The sequence below is a fragment of the Vitis vinifera genome, chromosome 6 (assembly GCF_030704535.1).
Source record: "Vitis vinifera cultivar Pinot Noir 40024 chromosome 6, ASM3070453v1".
NCBI lineage: Eukaryota > Viridiplantae > Streptophyta > Magnoliopsida > Vitales > Vitaceae > Vitis > Vitis vinifera.
In genome coordinates, this window is record NC_081810.1 from 21,045,481 (window position 1) to 21,065,688 (window position 20,208).

The 20,208-nt window shown below is 30.3% G+C and overlaps 1 protein-coding gene across 1 annotated transcript; it reads right to left on the reverse strand.

Annotated features, from left to right (window-relative positions):
- Window positions 1-1,656: 1,656 nt before the first annotated feature.
- On the reverse strand, window positions 1,657-10,684 carry LOC100260253 (vacuolar protein sorting-associated protein 24 homolog 1). The gene is made up of 7 exons (XM_002275867.5): window positions 10,172-10,684; window positions 9,967-10,089; window positions 9,576-9,652; window positions 8,256-8,358; window positions 4,323-4,444; window positions 2,032-2,223; window positions 1,657-1,954 (listed from the first exon to the last, which is right to left on the reverse strand). Exons 2-7 carry the CDS (start codon window positions 10,076-10,078, stop codon window positions 1,874-1,876), a joined length of 687 nt encoding a protein of 228 aa, XP_002275903.1. The 5' UTR covers window positions 10,079-10,089; window positions 10,172-10,684; the 3' UTR covers window positions 1,657-1,873.
- Window positions 10,685-20,208: the final 9,524 nt, after the last annotated feature.

Genomic DNA, 20,208 nt, shown 5'->3' on the forward strand with positions numbered 1-20,208 from the left:
ACATAAATTGATAAATAAAATATATTATAAATGAATATTTTATTTATTAATAAATTAATAATCTTAAAATAATAAACTTATATAACATATAAATAATATATAAAATTACAAAATTTATTAATTTAAGATATTTAATTTGTTATTTTTTAATATATTAATTTATTTGTATTATGACAAATTTATCTTTATCAAAATAATAGTATACTTTTTTTTTACTTTCAAATTTAATTAAAAACTATTAAATTACAATTTATTATTGAAATTAAAAATATATACTTTAATAATAATTATTTATATTTAAACTTAAGAATCTAGTATTACTTCAACAAACATAAATTGATAAATAGAAGATATTATAAATGAGTATTTTATTTATTAATAAATTAATAATCTTAAAATAACATATAAATAATATATAAAATTATATAATTAATTAATTTAAGATATTTAATTTGTTTTTTTAAGATATTAATTTATTTGTATTATGACAAATTTATCTTTATCGAAATAATAGTTTAAATATAAATAATTTATTATTAAACTTTATATTTTTAATTTCAATAATAAATTGTAATTTAATAGTTTTTAATTAAATTTGAAAGTAAAAAAAAAATTATAATTGAAATCTCAGTTAGCAACTGCGACTTAAAAGTATACTATTATTTCGATAAAGATAAATTTGTTATAATACAAATAAATTAATATCTTAAAAAACAACAAATTAAATATCTTAAATTAATAAGTTATACAATTTTATATATTATTTATATGTTATATAAGTTTATTATTTTAAGATTATTAATAAATAAAATATTCATTTATAATATTTTTATTTATCAATTTATGTTTTTTTAAAGTAATACTAGATTCTTAAGTTTAAATATAAATAATTTATTATTTAAGTATATTTTTTAAATTTCAATCATAAATTGTAATTTAATCATTTTTAATTAAATTTTAAATTTTAAAAAAAAATTAACTAAAGTGACAACTACAGCTTTAATTCAAAAATGAGCATCAGTTACCAATTAAGACTTTAACTAAAATGATAAAAAAAAAAAAAATAATGACATGGCACCAAAGAGGTCATTTTGAACATAAATTTCAAAAAGTTGTTAAATGGTATATTTTTTTTAATAAATGGATCATTTTGACCCAAAACTCCACAAAAGTTAGCATGTTATGAAAAATAAAAATATTAAATGATTGGAAGTTGAGAGATAAACAATTAAACATCCTACTTTGGTAACTATTTTTAAAAATAATTTTTTATTCTTAAAAATAACAAAAATCCGTTTAATGATAAAAAACAAGAAAATAGAAAAAAAATGTTTTCAAAGTCTTTCCTATAATTTATTTATGTGAATTTGAGCGAATAAGGTTTTATCGTATCTTCCGTGATTCAGCCCTGCGTCTCTCTCACAGCTCATGAGGCCACCACCTCATGGGGATTCTTTGAACACCTCAATGGAACCCCATAGCTTAAATTAGAAAGAGACTTGAATCTGTTTCAAATCTTTCATTTAATCATGGTATAATCTGAAACGTGATTACATGCATGCCAGCTGATTCTACCAAACTTGAGAAGGATTCCACTGCTTCAAGGATTAGCAGACATCTATACTACAGGGATAATTAATGATTAATGCAATGATGTTTTTGTATCCAAATCTCTGCATAAATAACAGCAAGCGTTGTGTATTTCATAACCTGATTGTGGTAGAATATACAGGCATTTCTTCAACACTCTCTCTCCCAGGGTGACGTGGGTTTCATCTACTGAAATCTGAAGCCGATAACAAGGGCTTTATGAAAGTTAACATACTCGTCTTGTTAGCCCCCATAAGTGGGAGGGGGTAGAGTCAGAATTAAACTAGGACCTAACTTTGGCAAGTCTGGCCCTTATTTCTTCTAGTTCTTCCTCATCATCAGCACCCTCAGCGATTGCTTCCTCCTGCAAAAATTAAATGAATATTTTGAGCTTAAAGTTATCCAAAATGGATCTCAATGTGGGGCAGTTCTGTTACATACATCATCAGCTTCTGCTGTCTGGGCAGGTTGCTTTACCCTTTCCTTCCTGACTGCTTCAGGCAGCTGTGCAGCAGTCTCACCAGCAATTGCAGTTAAGACCTTGTCAACTTCTTCTTCAATCTCCTCTTCGATGTCCTCAGAATCCAGTGCTGTGTCAACAGCATCATTCACAATCTCCTCGATCACCCCTGCCTGAAACCCTCAAATATGAACCTTAGTTATTTTCTGAGAAAGAATTTGATTTAAGGCCCTCCATCTGTGTTCCAACAGCATTAGCAATGACATATTTCACACTATCTTCTATTCAGACTCTTATACATACAATTCTCTTATGCTAAATCTTAACGTGATTCTACCTTTTCCCCCTCTCAACATTTCATATTTATGCATCCTACCATTTTCTTATGGGGTTTCAAAATGACACCTTTCAACTTGTAGCATTGTGATGCACAAACTTATGATAGAAGATGAAGTCATAAACAGAACATAGAAGGGATAACAAAAGAAGACATGATTGAGTCCAATTTTGTAGTTTGGTGATGCACAAACTTTTGATATAAAATGGGCACATGACCAAAACATCAAAATGATACAAAAGATGACATAATTCAGTTCTATTTTGCAGCATTGTGATAAATAAACTTACAATAAAAAATGAACTCGTCACCAAAGCATCAAAATGATAAGAAAGATAGAAATGCAGTCATCTTTTTGGAGGTTCTGAACCTATGGATTGCATGTTATTAGTTGAGTGTTCTTAGGTGTAATAATGAGTTCGATAGAATTTCTGGTCTTTTGAGTTGTTACTGGAGGTACTCATAGGAAGTGAGAAAGTGGGTAATTTGATAAGCACTGATACACAGCTAGAGCAATCAGCGTTATGAGCTCCAGGGGTTTTGCCTTTTTTATTTGAGGTGGAGGATAATCACTTCTTTTGTGTTTGATGGTTGAGGTGGAGGATAATCACTTTGTTTTCAAGTATGTATCTTTTGCCAGACTGAAGTTGAAACAGACTTTTCTTGGTTTTTCAATTCCAGGATTGAGGCATTAGACTTCAATAGTGGTTGCAGCATCTAGTGGTAGTACCAGCGAAACAGTCCAAAGTTTTTCCTCAGACCTGTTTCTTCAGGAAGACAACAAGTCAGACAGGAATTTGATTGAATAGTACAACTTCAAATTGCAGGAAATAGGTTGGTGAGATTTTTCTTTAATGTTCCACATTCTGACAGTCTGTGTACAGTTAAGAAAACTATGAATGCATTTACTCAACACTCTTGATAGGGCAACAAGGTCACCATCCGTACTTATATGTTGTTCAAGTCAAACCCAGATGACAATGGCAAGGGAATACAGAACTTGGAGCTCAATGCTCAGAGTTTCTGAAGCAAAAGCTTCAGGTTAGAAAAACTTAATCCAATAAAATGTGGTAGACGGCCTAGAGGCAAGTAATCTTAATGAAAAAACAAGTTGCAATGTGGCATGCTAGGGGATAGAATGACTGCAACCACATTGATTATGATATTGTAGAGGGTAGAAATATATGCTCTATGAACACATGTATACCAGTATAGAGGAGCAGAACACTTTGTCATAAACAAGATATTGTGCCATAACTAAGTGAGTTGCATAAAGACAAGAAATCTATCTTTTGGTTGTGAACTCTTTGGGTAATTTATCACAATCCCCAGGGCATTTTAAGACATTTCCTCTTTCAATTTTGAGACAGAAGAAAACAGTAACTCAGATTCTAGAAAACTGTACAAGGAGAATGGTTTGCATGGTGATAAAAAGGTTTGGATGAAAGATAGGGAAATTTTTTAACAACTTGAGGCACAACAGTTACCTTTTATTTATTTATTTACTTACTAACTGAAGCATGAATGGATGTAACATAATACAAAGGACATTTTCAATGTGTTGGACACAAATTTATGTATACATGTATCTGTGAGAGCAGATATGCATGTTTACATCTGAACTTGGTGGCGTATATATCTGTAGGAAGATAGGCCACCAGTATAGATATGAGTTATAATGACTAGCTCGTTAGACCAGAGAAAACATTCTATAATAAGCTTAAAAATATAACAGAGGCAATAAAGTAATATCTAAAAACAAGCAAATTTGGAAATAGCGCCTGAAATTAGTATTTGATAGAATGCAATCCAACCCAAGAATTTCACGTCTCTATCCCCCAAACTTCTGTCATTTCTTTCATTTGTTGCTGTTAAAGAAACTTCAACAACAACCAATACAACACCCCGAGACACCATCCCCAAAAAAGGAAATACCTTAGTCATTTCTTTGCTGAATTCTTGCATCGTGACAGCCACTTCAGGAGCCTTCATGAGGTTATTAACAAGTTTCATTACCTCTGCACTCTTCGACAAATGCCCCACCGTACGAGCAATTGCTGAAAAATCAACCAAAACCATGAGGAGTTCAAGAATCCATAGAAATTCAAAACAGTTAAGCAGAAGCCTTCTTGAGGATTCAAAGTAACAAGCTAGAAAATGAGCTTGCCTACAGGAAGAAAATAAAGGACATAGACTACATAAAGAAAAATACAGATCATTCTCCAATAGTTACTTTAGATGGTCAAATCCACCTTTTATTTGTCATTAGATGTTAATAAAATTGTTTTTTCAAAATAAAATTAAAAATTAAAAAAAAAAGGAGAAGAAAAGAAAAGAAGAAGAAGATCTAATGAACAATTGGTACGGCACTTGTGTTTCATGAATTGATAAGGTTCAGTTTATAATTCCATTAAAAGGGTCAGTGCAATTCTGATGTAGAACACACAGCAGAAGAGGAAAATGTTGTTATATTTGGGAGTTGCCAATTTCTTCTTCAAGATTATTAAAGTGATTTTTGAGTCAAAATAGATTCCTATGCTAGTTTTGATAATTTCCCAGTTTAAAGTAATTTCGCATATGTATATGTAGGCACATTGATAGTCCTCATGTGGATGATAGGGGAGTTATTATTGTATGAATTAGGAGTCTGGTGTATTCGTACAATAAGATTTTTACTTCTAGCGCAAATAGAAAATATCTTCTTGCGGATTTGAAGACTGTGTCCCCTTTGAGCCACTTCCAGTATGGGTGGGAAGGAGTGGGGGAGGAGTTAATATGTGGAAGGGAACTCCTCTAACTATCATCAAGTGGCCTTCAGTTCATACCTATGAAACTTGGCTGTCAGCTTGTATCATGAGAGATTCTAAAGGCGTTTCTCTTGTATGGATATCCACTTTAGGTGGGCTTTGCACTCCAATAATAAAGAGGCAGTTTTTTGTTTTAGAGGGCATCCTTACCTTCAATGTGCTAGGACTTGATACTGAAGGCGGGGTTGGATTTTCTGTACAGAGCTTAATTCTTTCTTGTTGTTTTATCCTCCTTTTTTCTTTATTTGATTTCTTTCCCAAGGGACTTGTTGTCATGGTTTTCTGCCCCTTCCTTTTAATATAAATCATTTTGCTGACAGAACATTTTGCTTTCTCTCAACAAGCATAAAAATAGACTCAATTTGAACAAGGTTTGGATCAATGTTTCTATATCAAGTTTGACACTTTCTTGTTGGAATGAAATCTGAAGTATAAGATTTCTTATAAATTTTTTCGATATGGCAGAAAGTTCTTATGAAACAGAACAAAAACCTGAAACTAAACCAAAGGTCAAAATTCCAAAACAAGAGAAACAAGTAAACAGGAAAACTTATTAAAGTTTTACCCTATTGCAAGACAAATTATTTGGTTCAATCTATTCCAAGATTTCTCCATTTGAGGCCAAAAGGTTGAAATGAGGTGAGTGGAAAGTACTGCACTATGATTCTCTTCACTGCCCAAGAAAGTGGTAAAAACAATGTATTCAAGTCCAAAGTAGAGAATTTTCTCAGTAGATGCCAGCAAGAGAGGAACATTGAAGTTATGTTGGGGGGAGGGGGGAGTGGCTGTGCAGCAGCGGCGGCATGGTGGCACATGTTGATATTGTGAGAATGAGAAAACATTTAACAAGCCCTCCATTAGACATTAAAAAGAATAAAGGAAAAGAAATGATAATAACATCAGCAGTTTTTTTTTCCCCTTCAATAATCTTAACTTTGGAGATTTGTTTAGAAGGAAAAAAAAATTTCAAGTACTAGAGCAAGTCTTTTTCTTCTTTTTTTTTTTTCCTTTCTTTTTTTCTGATAGGAAAATAAATTTAATAAAAGCAAAATGGGCCTAAGTCTTAAAATCAACTAATCCAAATCATTCAATCATGACTAAGATTCCATAATTCCTTAGAACTTGTTTTCCACCACCAAATTTGAGGCTATGAAACATGAACATGATGACTCAAAGCTATTAACAACCCATGCTTGGATTTGAGGCTCAAATGTAATGCATTCTTGTTAAATCCAAAAAATGTAGTTTTGCCTGATTTTAAGATTGGGACCTCATGTCCTTTGTTGGGGGCTCTAGCCTCATCAAAAAGACTCAACAACACTTCTTACAGGTGTTTAGGTTTGCACCTCATGTTAGAGTTAAGCCATATATTGAGTTCAAGAGAGAGATCAAGATCTTGAACAACTTTGAGTCTCTACACATATTCAAGAAAGTGATCTTTTAACCTAGGATTTGGTGGGTCAAGAAGAAGGTTGAAGCAAGTTGTCATTTTTCATCCATTCTTTCCTGCTCTCCAAAGGTTTCTAATACTTCTAGGTCCAAGTGAGGTTGGAAGGCTATATGAGTCATAAAAAGTAGATGGTTTCTCCTTTTTGGAGGTAAGTTATACTTGCTTTATCTTTCTTATATTTCCCTTAAGCTTAGAGTTCAGAAATTGATTAGTAGACTTCTTTGATAGTGCTCCATGGTTTTTTTTCCTTCATTAGAAGTGTTTTCCATGTAAATTTTGTGTTGTGCTCCATTCATGGTTTCTTGCATGTCTTTTATTCTTTTTTGCTCTAAAAATTCTTGGAGGTAAGTTGTTCAGAATCTTTCTTACTTTATGGAAGGAGAAAAAGACCCTGCCTTAGCCCTGTATCATTATCAGTGTTGACAAAGGGCAAATGCAAATGACAAGCAACTATTGTGCCTTAGGTAAAAGGAGAGAAACAATGTCATGGCCGGATGGAAGTGAGAAAGTAAGATGTACATATATTCCCATCTACCTACAATCATATTTAAATAATATAAATATCATTTCCACCATCATATCATAGTGGGAATATTATTCAACAATCAACACTATTAAATTTTCATACCCAAAATTGTCTTGGGGAATTAAAAAATGACAATAATTGTTTAAAAAACCAACTATCTGATTTCACATCACATGAAGCATCAAAGTTGAGATAAAAAGTTCACCTAAGCCATAGTCTAGATTCCAAACAAAACAAAACAAGTGAGTGAATATAAGGAAGATTTAAATATCATCACCATAATTGTCATTAAATTCAAATTATTATGATTGGAGACTTTTTTTTCAATAAAAAAAAAAAATAAATAAATAAAAAGGAAGTAGCCTCCTAAGAAAGGCACTTGCTCCCATTGCCTTAGTGCCTTGGTCAAGGCAATTGTCAAGGCATTCCCTCTTTGAAGATGCCTTGCCTAGGTCTTCAAAAGGCTACAAGGCAAGGTGAGGTGAAGCTTAACTTACTTCACCTCAGCTGATAGCCTAGGTGACCCTTTGAAAACACAGGTCATCAAACACTGCACATTCCATGTAAGGTCCACAATGAAAATGCATAATCAGAATTTTCTTCCAAGCACACATGAAGTCAACTGCCAATAGCACTTAATCATTTATCTCACTATTAGTCAACAGGTCATATGAGGAATAACATATGTAACTAGAATCAGAATTCAATAAACATAGGAACTGTCTGAGATAATAATTCATACAAAGCTGAATTGAGAGATAAGATCACCATGCACATGAATAATATGCAGGTATCCAATACAGATATGAGGGTATCCAAGACAGTAAGAGAAACAAAACTAGAACCTCTTGGTTATGTAGCAGATTTATCCAAACAACTTGCATTTAAGTAATGATAAAACCTTTTACTCTGGTTCTTGGAAAGAGTAAGAGAAAAGAAAGTAAGATGCTAAAAAAGCTTTAAGTTGTATTTGACATTGTTTCTCACAACAGGCACTGCTCTGCAGGGATGTATTTTAGAGGAAGTTGCAGTTTTAGATAGTAACATGTGCAACAGGATACACATGTTTAGATATGTTATCTTACCAACACTTTCCCCAAGGTGCATTGATATAGAATTCAATTGAGCCTTGTTTTCATGAAGACGGTTCACTGTTCTTCTAGATCTCACAATTTCCATAGCAAGTGTCTGAAAATTTTATGAGGAAGAAAATTAAAGAGGGAAAGGGAAAAAAGGATAATTTCAAGTTAAAACTATAACTAACTGGTCCACAAGAGAATTGATTTGATATAAATATTCATCATGGCAACCAACTAGGGCACATCCTAAAAATTTCCACCATATTTCTGATCAATTAGTAATGCCAGCGGCTACTGAAACAGCCACATCTAGATTATGACATCTACAGCACCAAAAGTTAACCTTTTCTCCATGCTATATTTCAACCACTTACGTGATTTTGTGGCAATTCTTCTTATTGCTGAAACAACACAATGAATACCAAAAAAAACAAATTGGCAAATAATTAAGTATTCCAGCATAGGCTGTTCCACAGAACTATTGAACTAATAAGAAGATAGGTACTCATGTATAATAGTATGAACATAAATGATAACAAAGTGGATTGTGTCACCAATCAACATTAGAGAGCTTCAGCTATGTTTTTACTAACATACAAGCAATGTTATTTCTAAACCAAAAGTAAAACTCATTGTAGCAGTTCTTCAAAATAGGATAAAATACAAAACCCTCATGAAGTTATGAGACTACAAAGTTCAAAGGTAACTAGTTCTTCAAGATAGGATAAAAAAGAAAACCTTCATGAAGCTGAGAGACTATAAAAGTAAGAAGTGGATGTTACTAAGAAATTCTGTGCATGAAGCTTTTTTTTTATATATAGGTAAATAGAGCTTGTATTAGAAGCACCTACAAATTCTGTGCATGAAGCTATGATCAGGCTATATTTGGTTGCAGGGGATTAGCGCCTTGGCATTCAATTCCAAAGCCCCAAGTCCAAATCTGCAGTTTTAGCATCTAATACACTAAAGGATGCGGGACTAAATTTAAATTCCAGAGTACCCAAGTCTTCAATAACAATTACACGCTAAAAACAAGATTTTCAATTCAAAAAACTTCAAATTAATCCAATTTATATTTCTTTTTTCTTCAAGAACCCCATAGGATGCCCAGATTCAAGAATCTTCATTTTATGATCCTCCCTCAATTTAGTTGAACATTAGCACAACAAAAAAAAAATTGTGACAATTTTTTTTCTCCATTGTTGCTATTGGAAATAAATTATAAAAAAAGTGTTGCCATTGGAAATAAATTATAAAAAAATGTATTTTATGGTGAAAACATGAGAAAAAGATCAACAGAGACCCACAATAAAAAATCTGCAATACCTTAGCAGACACCATATCATTTCTCTTGGCTGCTTCCCTAATTGCTTTCTGCACACCTTTCTCTTCTCTCTGTATATCTGTGGAAAAAAACAATTAAACATTTAAAAAAAAAAAAAAACTAGGTAATCTAAATATCAATTATAAACAAACCCATCAATTTTGTTTACAATAAATCACAAACAAACCCATCAATCTAAATTCCAATTACTAACAAACGAATCTATTTAATCTATCACAGACAAACCCATCAACCTAAATTTCAATCACAAACAAACCCATTAATCTAAATTCCAATTACAAACAAACCCATTAATCTAAATTCCAATTACAAAAAATAATAATAATAATTATACTATAAAAAAAAAAAAAGGAAATAGGTAAAAAAACTAGCCTCGAATTTGGCGTTCGATGTTGCGACACTCTTGACGGAGTTTCCGTTGCCAATCTCTGAGTTGTTGCTGTGGGTTTGGTTTGGGTTTCAAAATATTCATCACTTTCTCCATTCCTAAAACCCCTGTTTTCAAGATCCGATTATCAACACCACCGATTATATATTCCCTGCAAACCAAAAATGGGGAAAGGCAAAACAGCTTGACCTGAGTCTCTACGGGTTTTGTTTTGGGTTTGCTTTCGGTTGCTGCCTTGCAGTTGTTACGCGGCTTCTTCGTTACCCATTTGTAGAATCGGCTTGCCGATGTCTGATCTGAGTCGTTTCTTTCCTTTTCATTTTTTTTTTTTTTTAAATTTCACTTCCTGGAATTCTTGAAATTATTTAAACAAATAATTTTCAAAATAAAAATATTCTAAAAAATAGTTTCTAGTTCCACCGGAAAACAGGTCCAATGCCCTCTCATTCAAACAAGAAATATCGGAAAATAATTTTTTTTCTAAAAAAAATTAGGCATATTAACATTTAATCAAACAAATATATATTTTAAACAATAAAAAAAATTATAATATTTAATATACATTATTACCTTAATTTTTAGCATTTTTTACATTCAAAATAGTAATAAATCGGTATAATAAAAATAGTAATATTCAAAATAGGAAGTTTTTAAAGATTGTTGTAGTTCAAAAAAACAAAAAGTACATGTATGATTTTCATTGGGATAACACAAGCCACTTCAATTATTTTCTTAAATATATAAAAATATGAAAATATGGGTATTTTAGGCATTATGTTTTAAAAAATTAATTAATCTTTTTAGATTGAAAAAATAAAAATTGATTATATTTTTTAAAAATATTTTTATTCTATTACAAATTTTCCCAAATTTTCTTTTTAAAAATCCTTTTCTAAAGGATATTTATAATTTGTTCCAAATTTAGCACATGAAATAAACTTTATTTACAAACTTATTTATAAAATTTTACACTAGGAAAGACAAAAGAGATATAAATATTTGAAAAAAGTATCATTAACTTATTATAATTATTTCAATCCAAAAAAAAAAAATAGAACACATTTTATTTGGAGAAGGGGACTAATTATTTTCTTTTTTTTTCATCAATTATTTTTATCTAGCATTAATTTGCTATTGTTAAATAAAATATATTTTAAATTTTTAAAATTTAAAAAAATTAAAAGTTAATCATAATTTTCAAATATTTTCTAATGGTTCACATTTAATCCAACACTTTTGATAATAGTTAGAAAAAAAAATTATTTTGATTTTTATGGTCAAAAAAATATATTCTATGACAAAAATGAAGAGAACCATTTGAGAGGTTGGAAAATTGGGAAGACCACGTGCATCTCTTGAAGAGTCTTCAACAATACATTTTCTTGGTGATTGTGATATTTTTATTTGAGTACTAGTCTAAGATATTTGTATTTCAAAGTTAAGACCAGAAAAAAGGTCACAAACAAATTCGCTCCCACCTCTATTGTGGGTGTTGCGTTATATGCCCAATTGTTGCCTTTTAGAAAATGGGTCTATCCATGTCATCCTTCTTTTGAGTTTGAGCACACATTGGATTTTGGATTTTGGATTTAGCTACCGACTTTATTTATCCTATTAACCTTCATGCCAATGGTTTATGTTAGAAAAATTAGGTTAATACAACCTATGGTAATCACCCTAGAGGGGGGGTGAATAGGGTGATGGTCTCTTTTTGCAAATTTAAACTATGTGAATGTAAGAAACAATTATATGCAAATATATAATAAGCAATATAAAAACAATTGCATATAAATTAAAAGAGTAGGGAAGAGAGAATGCAAACACAAGATTTTATAGTGGTTCGACGTAACCCGGCCTACATCCACTCTCCTCTAGCTTTAATCCCAAGTTTGAGGTTCCACTAATTCAAGGCTTCCAAACCAAGCCTTCAAGCAATACAATTGGATTATGATTCCAATTCATCCTCTTGGACTTTTGGCTCCAAGCACCCTTCACACTTCTCAAGAGATATCCCACTCTTGAACAACCCCTTAAATAATACGCCACTCTTGAGAAACTTTCTCTCAAATATTTACAAATAAATGATCTCACAAAATCCTAGTACAAAAACTTTAAGCTCAAATGATACAAGAAAATTAGGATTGAATGGTGCACTAAAGATATGCAAATTTTAGAACAATGGTGCACTCAAAAACACTCTTCTAAGGCTCAAATATATTCAAGAAAGGTTTGGGAATGTTAAACTCTTTAAACAATGAAAATTGGAGCCTTTTTATATAAGAGAAAAGTCAAACTAGCCATTTGGGGGTTCGACCGGTTGAGTTAGGGGTCGACCGGTTGACTAGCCGTTAGCATTTAACGCTTGGCAGGTGACTGTTGTGCCTCAACTGAACCTCGACCGGACCTCGACTGGTTGAGGTTTAACCTTGACCGGTTGAACAACCGTTCTGGAAAAAAGAGAAAGTTTTTTACACCCTCGACTAGTTGAGCTGGGGGTCTTCCCGGACCTCGACCGATTGAGGTAGGGGTCAACCCAGACCTCGACCGATTAAGCTTGCGGTCGACCGATTCCTCATCCAGTTTAACTGGTTGAGTCGTTTTTTGGCTTAACAACCAACTTTTTCAACTTAAAACCTTTTAAAACAAGTTTGAAAAACATTTAACACAAAGTTTTAGTTGAAAACATGAAATCATCCAATTCTTAAAATATTTAAAACAAAATAACTCTTGGATGATTTTGGTACATAAGTAAAGAATGCAATGCATAAAAATCCTAGTGCACCAACAACCTTACAAAGAGATCTTATGAAGCTTGGATCTTGAAAAACACTTCTCTTTGAGGAAGTCTTCTTCTTCATGATTTCTCCTTGGCTTGATTTGTCTTTGTGATTGCCACTTTGGAAATCATTTTGTCTAATCACACTTGAAATATAGTCATTAGTTCTAAACCTTGTTTTATTATCATCAAAATCAAGATTAACCAAACCTTGGCTTCACAGTTTAAATATGTTTACCACTAATTCTCTTAAAATGTTTTTAGTGAGCTAAAAATATTGTTCACTAAAAACATTTTTAGAACAAATCATCGCTTACTTATTTTTTTAAGAAGTAATATACACGATTTTTTAATTTTTAAAAATATTGTATAAATTTTATCAAAACTTTATTTTTTTTTTCAAAAATAATTTTTATGGTAAAAATGTCTTTTAAAAATATCGTCAAAAGGACTTTAAATATTTTTCTATTGAGAATTATCGTATTCAATGATGCAATAACAAATAAAACAAAACTCAAAAATGAGATTGTCTTTGAAGAATTGGATATATTTGATAGATGGATATAAGAATTTTTAGGTATGAAAAATATGAGGAAATTTGTGATGTACCAAAGAGATTGATAAAACATTGAACCAATGAGTGTTTCTTCCTCCTAATTCAATTTGGGTATTGACATAAATTAAAGGGTACAATATTTTGCACTAAAATATTTTATTAGCCACAGTAGCATATTACACAAAAATTCTTCCATCTAGCATTCAAAAAAGGACAATAAGCCCTAAAAATGATATACTAATTTTAACTCTATCGATTGTTTTATAGATGATTGATAATGTAAGCTTTTTTTCTTGATCAACTATTATGTTCCATGATTGTTGGGACTTCAGTTACTTGTTTTCACAATCAATCAGTTAAAATAAAGTTGGATATATTATATCCTATGTGAAAATAAGGTTTGATTAATCTTGATTTTGATGATAACAAAACAAGGTTTAGAACTAATGATCATATTTCAAGTGTGATTAGGCAAGACGATTTCCAAAATGGCAATCACAAAAATAAATCAAGCCAAAGAGAAATCATGAAGAAGAAGACCACCTCAAAGATAAAAGTTTTTCAAGACCAAAACTTCATAAGATCTCTTTGTAAAGTTGTTGGTGCACTAGGACTTTCATGCATTTCAATTCTTTATTTATGCACCAAAATCATCAAAGAGTAATATTGTTTTAAATATTTTAAGAATTGGATGATTTCATGTTTTCAACTAAAACCTTGTGTTAAATGATTTTCAAACTTGTGTTAAAAAGTTTTAAGTTGAAAAAGGTTGGGTGTTGAGCCAAAAAATGGCTCAACCGGTCGACCGGTTGTGCTCGTCCGGTCAAGGACCAGTTGAGGGAGGCCAAAAAGTTTATCTCTCTCCCAGTGGCCTTCTCTTCCCGGTCAAGGTTGAACCTTAACCGGTTGAGGTCCGGTTGAGGCCCAACGGTCACCTGTCAAGCATTTAATGCTAACAGCTAGTCAACCGGTCGACCCCTAGCTCAACCGGTCAAACCCCCAACTGCTAGTTTGACTTTTTTCTTCTATAAAAAGGCTTCAATCTTCATTGTTTCAAGAGCTTAACCTTCCCAAATCTTTCTTGATTATATTTGAGCCTTGGAAGAGTATTTTTTAGTGCACCATTATTTCAAAACTTGCATATCTTTAGTGCACCATTCAATCCTAGTTTTTCTTGTATCATTTGAGCTTAAAGTTTTTATGCTAAGATTTTTTAGAGATCATTCATTTGTAAATCTTTGAGATGAAGCTTCTCAAGTGTGGGGTATCACTTGAGGGATTGTTCAAGAGTGGGACATCTCTTGAGAAGTGTAAAGGGTGCTTGGAGCCAAAAGTCCAAGATGGTGAATTGGAACCATAATCCAATTGTATTGTTTGAAGGCTTGGTTTGGAAGCCTTGGATTAGTGGAACCTCAAGCTCGGGATTGAAGTTAGAGAAGAGTGGATGTAGTCCAGATTGCACCGAACCACTATAAACTCTTGTGTTTGCATTCTCTCTTCCCTACTCTTTAATTTATATGCAATTGTCTATATATTGATTATTATATACTTGCATATAATTGTCTCTTGCATTCACTTGTTTAAATTTGTGAAAAGAGACCATCACCCTATTCACCCCCCTCTAGGGTGATTACCATAGGTTGGATTAGCCTTAAATTCCTAACATCCTAGACTTTTTTTGCCCCTATATTTAATGAATTCACACCACTCATTTGTTGTGCATTATTTTCAAATCAGTCTCATAATGTATAAGACTCTCAAATGAAATGAATTCAATAGCAAATCGAGTTATTCTTAATCTTAATATATTCTTATCCTTAGTGAACACTTTCGTAAAATGTACTACTTTCAAGAAGTAATATCAACGATTTTTCAATTTTTAAAAATATTTTATACATTTCATCAAAACTTTATTTTTTTTCAAAAATAATTTTAAGGTAAAAGTGCCTTTTAAAAATATTGTGAAAAGGACTTCAAATCTTTCTTCATTTTTTCTTTGTTTTGTGTATTGAAAATTATTGTATTCAACAATGCACTAACAAATAAAACAAAACTCAAAATATATATATATATATATATCTTTGAAAATTTGAATATATTTAAGAGATGGATGTAAGATTTTTAGGTATGAAAAATATGAGGAAATTTGTGATGTACCAAAGAGATTGATAAAACATTGAACCAATGAGTGTCTTTTCCTCCTAATTCAATTTGGGTATTGACATAAATTAATGGGTACAATATTTTGCGCTAAAATATTTTATTAGCCATAGTAACATATTACACAAAAATTCTTCCATCAAACATTAGAAAAAGGACAATAAGCCCTAAAAATGATATACCCATTTTAACTCTATCGATTGCTTCATAGATGATTAAAAATGTGAGCTTTTTTTCTTGATCAAATAATTTCAGTACTTTAACGAGATGTTTCATGATTGTTTAGACTTTCCTTGCTTGTTTTGAAAATCAATCAATTAAAATAAAGTTGGATACATTATCTCCTGGACTTCTTTTGCTCTTATATTTATTGAATTCATGCTACTCATTTGTTGTGCGCATTATTTTCAAATCAGCCTCATAACAGTATAAAACTCTCAAATGAAATGAATTCAGTGGCAAATTGAGTTATTCCTGATCTTAATAGATTATTATCCTTGGTGAACACTTTTGTCAAATGTACTATTTTCAAGAAGTAATATAAACAATTTTTCAATTTTTAAAAATATTTTATAAATTTCATCAAAACTTTATTTTTTTTCAAAAATAATTTTTAGGGTAAAAGTGCCTTTTAAAAATATAGTCAAAAGGACTTCAAATCTTTTTTTTTTTTATTGAGAATTATCATATTCAACGATGCAAAAACAAATAAAACAAAACTCAAAAAATAGATTATCTTTGAAATTTTGGATATATTTAAGAAATGGATGTAAGAATTTTTAAGAACGAAAAATATGAGGAAATTTGTGATATACCAAAGAGATTGATAAAACGTTGAACCAATGAGTGTCTTTTCCCCCTAATTCAATTTGGGTATTGACATAAATTAAGGGGTACAATATTTTGTGCTTAAATATTTTATTAGCTACAGTAACACATTACACAAAAAATTTTCCATCCAATATTAAAAAAAGGACAATAAGCCCTAAAAATGATATACTCATTTTAACTCTATCAATTGCTTCATAGATAATTGATAATGTGAGTTTTTTTTTTCTTGATCAACTAATTTCAATACTTTAACGAGATGTTCTACAACAATTTGGACTTTCCTTGCCTGTTCCACAACCCATCAATTAAAATAAAGTTGGATACATTATCTCCTAGACTTCTTTTTCTCTTATATTTATTGACTTTCACACAACTCATTTGTTGTGTGCATTATTTTCAAATCAATCTCATAACGTATAAGACTCTTAAGTGAAATAAATGTAGTGGCAAATTGAGTTATTCCTAATCTTAATAGATTTTTATCATTGGTAAACACTTTCATCAAATGTACTACTTTCAAGCTATTATAAATAAATCTCATTATCATCTTTGTTTGATTTAAAGTCTCCTTAATATGTTTCAAGCTTTCAATATCTTCAAGCATTAAATCAATACAATGGATTACACAAGGAGACCAAATTCTTCATGAACAACATACCAACTACTTTAAACCTTGTCTCATTATCAGTGACTATTTGTGCAACATTTTCCTCTTCAACCTCCTCCACAACTTTATCCATAAAGGAAAAAATGTTGTTTATTATCTTAGATATATTGGTAATGTCAATTGAAGAATGGTGTATCATGCTTCTATCATAATAAATCATGAAATTGATGATAGACTTTCTAGTCCTAGAACTCCAACTATCACACATGATTGTGCACTCATATGTAGGCATTTAGCCTTCAATGTGGTTATATATACCTTAAGTTCTTTCATTTCCTTCTTAAAATATGCATTTCCAATTTAGTATCCCGTGGCACCTTTGATACTTGGACTTGTTTCTACTATGATATCAATTATTGACTAATAGTAAGACCTACTATTTAACTGTATTGAAGTGTATTACATTAAAAAGAAAGAATTTAGAAATGGTTTACCCAATTTCTTCATGTCTTCGGTAGAAAAAGATTCTTTTATTGATTTCTACTTTGATGAGAACATGTAGGGATCAATTCCTTTTTGGAGTTATGTTAGTTGTTTCCTTACACTGAAGTTATGTATCTATCTATGTTTAATCTTTGTACTAGAAGGCTACGAGAAACTACCACCTTTACCATACTCTTGTCTACCTTCTTAAAAAATTCAACAACTTTCTTTTACTACTTATTTCAATTGTCTTCTTTCAAAATCAACCACACCAACTTCCTCAATTTCATCATTGGGAGTCAATCTTATCAATGTCATAACAAATTTCTCCATTTAAAGAGCTCAAAAGTTATTCTTTTTGGGTTTTTTTTTTTAGTTGAACCTTTTCTTTTGAAGCATCAGTCATAAGTAGTTTCACACTTTGTGACAGCACTACTATTACATGTAAACATCCTTCAACTTGTTTGAATACATGAGCAATATATTGTTTTAATCTATAATTTTGTCACAATATTTACACTTGATAGTTTTTCTACTACTACCAACAAGTTCTATATGTACCTAATCTGGAGTCATTTTGAAATTTTAACCTAACCACATCTAAAAGTAAAACAATTTACTTTTCAAATTAAATTAGTTGATATTTTATCCAAAAAAATATATCTATATTAAAAAAAATCTAAATTAGAATTATTCCAATTTTTATTAGTCAATCTATATTAATCCATTTTTATTTTACTAAAACTATCTTAAAATCTTTTAATATATTTATATTTATTTATTTGAAAAAATAAATAAACTATAAATAAAATTATTAATTTTATTAAAAATATTTTTATTAAATATTAAATAAAAAATTAAATGATTCAAAAAATTTAAACAAGATTCATATAAAATATTTTATTTGAAAGTTCCGTTAACATTTTTTTTTTTTTGACCTTTTTTTTGTTTTGATTAAAACTATTGAAAACTATATTTATAATTTACTTTATAAATTTAAGATTTATTTTATATTTACATTTTATGAAATATTTTTTTTAAAAAAACTTATTTTTATTTATTGTTTTAATATTTTAGTTATTTGTTGGTAACTTTATCTTTTTAATATTTTAAATAAAAATTTAAAATTATAATTATAATTTTTAAAAATAAACATTAATGTGATAAATGTGGAAACAAAATAAAATGTAAAAGGATAATATAAATTAAAATGATAATATAAAACAAAAACAAAAACAAAAAGGTAATTATGGTTGATTTTTTCTAATTAATAAGTGATTTCATCCGCAATTTATCGTCAATATTTTGCTATATATTGACATAGTGCATTAGTGTTCACTCCTTGACTAAGCTCGATTATTTTAAACTTTACTCCCATTATTCGAGGAAGAAATCTTCGGCTATATTTAGTTGACGAGATATGATAAGATAGAATAAAATATGTATATCCTAAATGTGGACTTTATATTTTTCACATGTTCCTACTCATCCCCCAAACTTGTTATATTGTTAAAAAAAATGTTTTTAGGTTTTTTGGAGTCACCATTTCTTTTTAAAAGGGAAACAAAATAAGAAAGAAAATATTGTGTAACTTTTTATTTGAAAAAAAAAACAATAAACAAATTTATGAACCAAGAATGAGTTTGAGGAAAGGTATGGGGATAAACGGTAGCACCCATCTAAAATAAATAAGAAATTCTAATAAAAAAGTTTAAATTCAATATAAACATTAGAATGAAATCTTGAAGGTTTTGGACAAACTTTGGGGCTTACACCTAGAATATGATTTTCAATGGATATAAGATACTTGAGTATTAAATTCAATAGGTATAAAATCCTAAGATAGCATATCCAATGATATATGTTATGTTATGTTTATATTTAGTTTGTAAATAAAATAAGATAACATATACAATGAAATATGTTATGTTATGCTTATATTTAGTTTGTAAATAAAATAAAGTATATATTTGTCCTCATTGGGTTGTGGCTTTAAAAGGAACACAAAGTTCTCGTTGTATAGGATTGGGATTGCAGACCAAACAAATAAACACCATTTTGGGGTCAAACAAACTCTCATATAACTGTACATGTCACGCCCCAAGACCCACTCCAAGGGCATGACGGTCATTTAACACCTTAAACCTAAAAGCTTAAAGTGTAACTTGACCCAAACAATGTAACTGGACGTTACCAATTACCAAATACTTGTTCAAAGTAACGGAACAAAATTTCTAAAATCTTCAAAACTTAACTTTAAAACTATGCATCCATCAACCAAAATTTGTTATCCAAATATATTGCAAACTCAAACAATGCAAGTGCTAACAAAATTTTCATGATCTCCAAATCTCAACTTCAAACTATCATAAAAAAATAAAAAATTCAATATCTAAATAACTTCCAAAAACCAAATAATCCAAATGAACATAAACTTATAAGCTAACAATATCCAAAAATAACAACCTAAGAAAAATCCTAATAATGACCATTCCCCGACCTAGCCATCACTCATCGTCCGAACTAAGGGTACTTGAAAAGTAATCAACAAATAGGAATGAGCTCAAAGCCCAATAAGGAACATTAATGTAGTTCAAGGATCAAATATTTCAAGTTCACTTGCAAAATAAGAGATATTATAACTAATTATATTCATAAACATTTTAGTCAATTTTGCCAATACATTCAAGACTTTTAACAGTGCACTTTCATTTTTTATTCAAACATTTTCATATCAAATTCAATCAAAACATTCAAATCATTTATTTACTCTGGTCATCAAACATCAAATGGTGCCCAATTAGGTGGGACTT